Genomic DNA, 5,444 nt, shown 5'->3' with positions numbered 1-5,444 from the left:
TGCTCTATTTAAACAAATCCATAAGAGACATAAGACCAGATTCGATGGGTGATCCTGAACTGGATTCTGGTTTAGATAACTCAGCTGTAAAGGATATTGGGGGAGATATTGGGGACCTCTGAAAGGAGAGTGGGTATTAGATGAAAGTGTTATTGACATGGAAAGGAGGAGATTGTTCCAAAGTTGCATGTGCGATATGATCTCATTTTGGTAAAAAGTACATATATTTTTTAAATGTGGGGATTTCCCTGGCGGTCCAGCGGTTAAGACTCTGCGCTTCCACTGCAGGGTGCACGGGTTCGATCCCTCGTTGAGGAACTAAGATCCCAGGTGCCACGTGGTGCGGCAGGAAAAAAAAAAAGAACGTGTGTGTCGAAAAATCTGGAAGGATGTGCTGTCTCAGCGTTGCAGCAGAAAGCGGCAGGCGCAGCTCAAAAAGGTTTACTTGGAGGGAGTTTAATGCAGGGCCCATGTTCAGAGTTGGCAGGACAGCGCAGCACTGGGCTTAGGAAACTTGGGGAGCTGCTGCCACCCAGTTGGGTCTGAATTGAGTCCCACCAAAGATCAAGTCCTCACCCCCGGTACCTGTGAATGTGACTTCATTTGGAAATAGGGTCTTTGCAGATGTAAATCAAGTTAAGATCAGGTCATAACTGGTGTCCTTATAAGAAGAGGAGAGACCCAGAGACAGACACACACAAAGGCCACTTGATGAGGGTCTGGAGTGATGCTTCTATAAGCCAAGGATTGTCAGCAACACTGGAAGCTGGGGAGAGGCAGGGAGCAGATCCTTCTTCACAGCTCTCAGAAGGGACCGACCCTGCTGAAACCTTGATTTCGGACTTCTGGCCTCCAGAACTGGGAGACAATAAATTTCCGACGTCTAAACCAGCCAATTTGTGGCTGTTTGTTACAGCAGCTCTAGCAAACCAATACACACCGCTAGGCATCAAGGGGTGAGATCCATGTCATCAGAACCTCAAGGGACAGGGGGTTCCCCGAAGGAAGCTATACTGCAGCCAGTACCTCTCATCCTAGGAGTTCCTGCTCCCCTCCCTGGCTGACCCCAACGGGGATCCAGAGGGCACGGGGGCCAGGATGGAGATGAAGACAGAGGCTTCCTCAAGGGCACAGAGCTGGACAGAGAATGGTGGAAAGTGGATCAGAGGAGTGGAGTGGGCCACCCCCGTATTTACGTGTGTGGCGGGCTGAGTAATAGACCCAAACTGGCCACACCCCAACCCCCAAAACCTGTGAGTATTTCTCTCACCTGGCTTAAGGGACTTTGCAGAGGTGATTACATTAAGGATCTTGAGACGGGACTTGTCTTAGTCTGTTTGAGCTACTATAATAGAATACCATAGACGGGGTGGCTTATAAATAACACAACTATATTTCTCACAGCTCTGGAGGCTGGAAGTCCAAGATCAAGGTGCTGGCAGATTTGGTGTCTGGTAAGAGCCTGCTTTCTTGTTCATAGATGGCCAATTACTCGATGTGTCCTCATGTGGTGGAAGAGACCAGGGAGCTCTCTGGGGTCTCTTTTAAAAGGGCACTAATCCCATTCACGACGGCTCCACCCTCATGACCTAATCACCCCAAAGGCCCCACCTCCTCATACCGTCACCTTGGAGGTTCGGGTTAAAACATATGAATTTCGGGGGGGGGACTCAGGAAGTGGGCTGACAAGACATCTTTATTTAAAGTACATTACCATGGGGACTTCCTTGGCAGTCCAGTGGTTAAGACTCTATGCTTCTAATGCAAGGGGTGTGGGTTTGATCCCTGGTCAGGGAACTAAGATCCCACGTGCCACGCAGCCAAAAATAAAATAAAATAAAGAACATTGCCATGGAGCCAGCCTCCAGCATAGCCCCCAGTGAGTCCCACCTCCTGGAGTTCATATCCCATGTAGTCTCCTCCCTCATGGAATAGGGTCAACCTGTGTAAATAGTGGAATATGGTGGAAATGGCAGAGGGTGACTTCTGAGGCTGGGCTATAAAAGACATTGCTATGCCTTGGGTTAGTCACTCTGGGGGAAGCTGGTGGCCATGCTGTGAAGATGCTCAAGCAGCCCTATGGGAGGCCTGTGTGGTGAGGGGGCTGAGGCCTCCTGCCAACAGCCACATCAGTAAGCTTGGAAGTGGCTCTTCCAGTGCCAGTCGAGTTTTCACGTGACTTCAGCCCTGGTGGATATTTGACTACAATCTCATGAGAGACCCTGAGCCAGAATCACCCAGCTAAGCCACTCCCAAATTCCTGGCCCACAAAAGCTGTGAGAGATAATAAATGGCTACTGTCCTAACCCATTAAGTTTTTTTTTTTTTTTTTGCCGTACGCGGGACTCTCACTGTTGTGGCCTCTCCCATTGCGGCACAGAGGCTCCGGACGTGCAGGCTCAGCGGCCATGGCCCACACGCCCAGCTGCTCCGTGGCATGTGGGATCTTCCCAGACCGGGACACGAACCCGTGTCCCCTGCATCGGCAGGCGGACTCTCAACCACTGCGCCACCAGGGAAGCCCCCATTAAGTTTTAGAGTGATTTGTTACGCAGCAGTACATAACCAACACTGTTTAGTACTTACCCTGAGAAATGCTGTTCTAAGTGCTGAATATATTTGAACTCATTAATCCTGAAAGCAACTCTCCAAGGAACAGACTATGCTTGTCCCCATTATATGAATGAGGAAACAGAGAGATGCAGTAACTTGCCCAAAGTCACACAGCTTATATATGGCAAAGCTGGGGTTTGAACCCAGCCTGTCCAAACTCCAGGGTGTGGGTGTTCAACCTCTGGGCCATGCTGGCTTTGGCCAGCTGTGGGTGGCACTGGAAGAAGTCACCAAGAAGTCCAAGAGAGCCTCAAAGAGCCCCAACATTTAAGGGGTGAGAAAAAGAACAGACGTGGCTGGTGGGGTGGGGAAGGAGGGGAGGGCAGAGTTTAGAATGTGGGGCGGGGCGGGGTTCTCCCTCCATCTGTGCCCACTTTAAGGGCTCCTAGGTTCAAATCCCAACTTTGCCACTTACTAGCTGTGTTCCCTCAGGCAGATTACTTACCCTTGCTGTGCCTCGGTTTCCCCATCTGCACCATGGAGATGGTGATAATCAGATCAACACTTCCTGGGGTTGTGGTGAAGATTAAATGGGTCAGTCCACGGTGAATCCAAGGCTGACAAAGGCCCTGGGGGATCGGGCTCTGCGGGGAGGCGTGCGGGGACCTGCTCTTCGGGGGGGCGTTGCTGAGGCGGGGGTAATGAGCAGGTGGGGCTGCGGCACAGACAGTGGGCTGAGCTCAGCGTCTGGCTGTGTGGAAATGGCCGGGCCAGGGTTTCGGGGCCACCCTGCTGGACGTCTCCTGCTGCTGCTGCCGCTACCCCAGGCCCTGACAGAGGGACCCCTGGTCTTTGTGGCTGTGGTGAGGTGCCCCACCCCCGCTGCCCGGCCCTTCATGTCCCCCAGGGCAGCCCTGACCTGGTCTCCTCCCCAGGTGTTCCGCCATGGCGACCGGGCCCCGCTGGCCTCCTATCCCACTGACCCGCACAAGGAGGCTGTATCTACCCTGTGGCCACGTGGCCTGGGCCAGCTGACCGGGGTGAGAAGCTGGGGGTGGGAGCAAGGGGTGGGGCAGTGTGGAGAGGGGTCCGCTGAGCCTGCTCTGTCCCCAGGAAGGGGTCTGCCAGCAGCTGGAGCTGGGCCGCTTCCTGAGGAGTCGCTACGAGGATTTTCTGAGCCCTGAGTACCGGCGGGAGGAGGTACTGCCTTACTGACCTCCATCTTACCTCCTGACCTTCCACCTCTGATTTCCACTGACTCTAGTGTTCCCCTTGGCCTCCACCTCTGGCCTTTGACCCCCATCAACCTGACCTGCACCTTATGTCTGATCTCTGACCCCTGAACCATCGACTAAACCACGTTGACCTCTGACTCTGTCTCAACCTGAGTCACATCTTGACCTCTGGCCTCCATCATCTCTGACTTTATTTTCTGTCCTCCACCTCTGTGTTCTGACTCCCCCTGACTCCAACCAGACCCTCTGACTCCGAAACTTGATTGATTCTGTCTTTGACCCTCATTGATTCTACTTGCCCTTCTGACTCCAAACTTTGACCTCTACCCTTCCTCAAACCTGACTTTCCTATACCTTCCTCTGTCTCCTGACAGATCCCCAGTTAGGATCATTCCTCCTGACCCCTGACCTCTGATCCCTGATTCACATGTACTGAACTCTGACCCCATGACCTCCAATCTGCCCTCCTCATCTTGACTTCTAACTTCCAGCCTCCAGCGATTCTTATATTCCTTTACTTTTTAAAAATCTATTTATTTAATTTATTTACTTTTGGCTATGTTGGGTCTTTGTTGCTGCGCGCGGGCTTTCTCTAGTTGCAGCGAGCACGGGCTTCTCACTGCGGTGGCTTCTCTTGTTGTGGAGCACGGGCTCTAGGCGCGGACTTCAGTAGTTGTGGCTCGTAGGCTCAGTAGTTGTGGCTCGTAGGCTCAGTAGTTGTGGCACACGGGGCTAGTTGCTCTGCGGCATGTGGGATCTTCCCGGACCAGGGCTTGAACCCGTGTCCCCTGCATCGGCAGGCGGATTCTTAACCACTGCGCCACCAGGGAAGCCCCTGATATTCCTTTCTGACTTTCATTGACTCAAATGACCCCCTTAATCCTCAATGTCCACCCAACTCCTGACCCCCAACCCAACTGCTCCTGACATTGACCTCTGACCCTTGATCCCAGCTTCCAAAATTGAAGGCCAGCCCCTGAACCCGCCCTGAGTTTTGACCCCCAACACCTGAACTTCGACTCTGAACTTAATCTGAAGCTTTTGGTTTGCTGCTATAGCTGACCTCTGACCCTGACCGTGGTACCCTGGCCTGGCCTCTCCCCACCGCACCCAGGTGTACATTCTCAGCACAGACTTTGACCGGACCCTGGAGAGCGCTCAGGCCAACCTAGCGGGGCTTTTCCCTGAGGCCGCCCCAGGGCGCTCCGAGGCCACCTGGAGGCCGATCCCGGTGCACACGGTGCCCGTCACTGAGGACAAGGTCAGGGGGCTGGACAGGGCCTGGAGGTGGGAGGGATGGAGGGAGACAGGGACCCCAGAGATGGAGAGGGCCAGCGGCTGAGAGAGGAGGCTCGGGGCCTGGATGGGTGGTTCCCGGGAGCCAGAACACCCAGACCTTCCCTGGGGCTGAGCTGTCCTGATGGGGTGAGCCGCCTACCCGACACTGTGCAGCCGGATCTGGGAGAGACGCTGGACCGGAGACAGGGCCCCACAGCCCGACTCCCCCCGCCTGCAGTCGGGCCCCAGTCACGCTGCTGTCCCCGCTGAGCCTCCGTTTTCTCCAGCTGCTGAGGTTCCCTACACGAAGCTGTCCTCGATACCAGGAGCTGCTGAGGGAGGCCACGGAGGCCGCCGAGTGCCAGACGGCCCTAGAGG

The 5,444-nt window shown here is 54.4% G+C and overlaps 1 protein-coding gene across 1 annotated transcript in view; it reads left to right on the top strand.

Annotated features, from left to right (window-relative positions):
* The first annotated feature begins 3,314 nt into the window (after window positions 1-3,314).
* The window catches only part of ACP4 (acid phosphatase 4), a 4,648-nt gene continuing 2,518 nt past the window's right edge, over window positions 3,315-5,444 (top strand). Inside the window, exons 1-5 of the mRNA XM_024768516.1 lie at window positions 3,315-3,416; window positions 3,489-3,593; window positions 3,667-3,753; window positions 4,903-5,049; window positions 5,354-5,444. Coding sequence (XP_024624284.1) covers window positions 3,315-3,416; window positions 3,489-3,593; window positions 3,667-3,753; window positions 4,903-5,049; window positions 5,354-5,444 — 532 coding nt within the window. The remainder of the gene's footprint in view (window positions 3,417-3,488; window positions 3,594-3,666; window positions 3,754-4,902; window positions 5,050-5,353) is intronic.

Source organism: Neophocaena asiaeorientalis, unplaced genomic scaffold (assembly GCF_003031525.2).
Source record: "Neophocaena asiaeorientalis asiaeorientalis breed wild unplaced genomic scaffold, Neophocaena_asiaeorientalis_V1.1 scaffold629, whole genome shotgun sequence".
NCBI classification, from domain to species: domain Eukaryota; kingdom Metazoa; phylum Chordata; class Mammalia; order Artiodactyla; family Phocoenidae; genus Neophocaena; species Neophocaena asiaeorientalis.
Note: the sequence above shows the minus strand (reverse complement) of the source record. Positions and strands in the feature narration are given on the sequence as shown.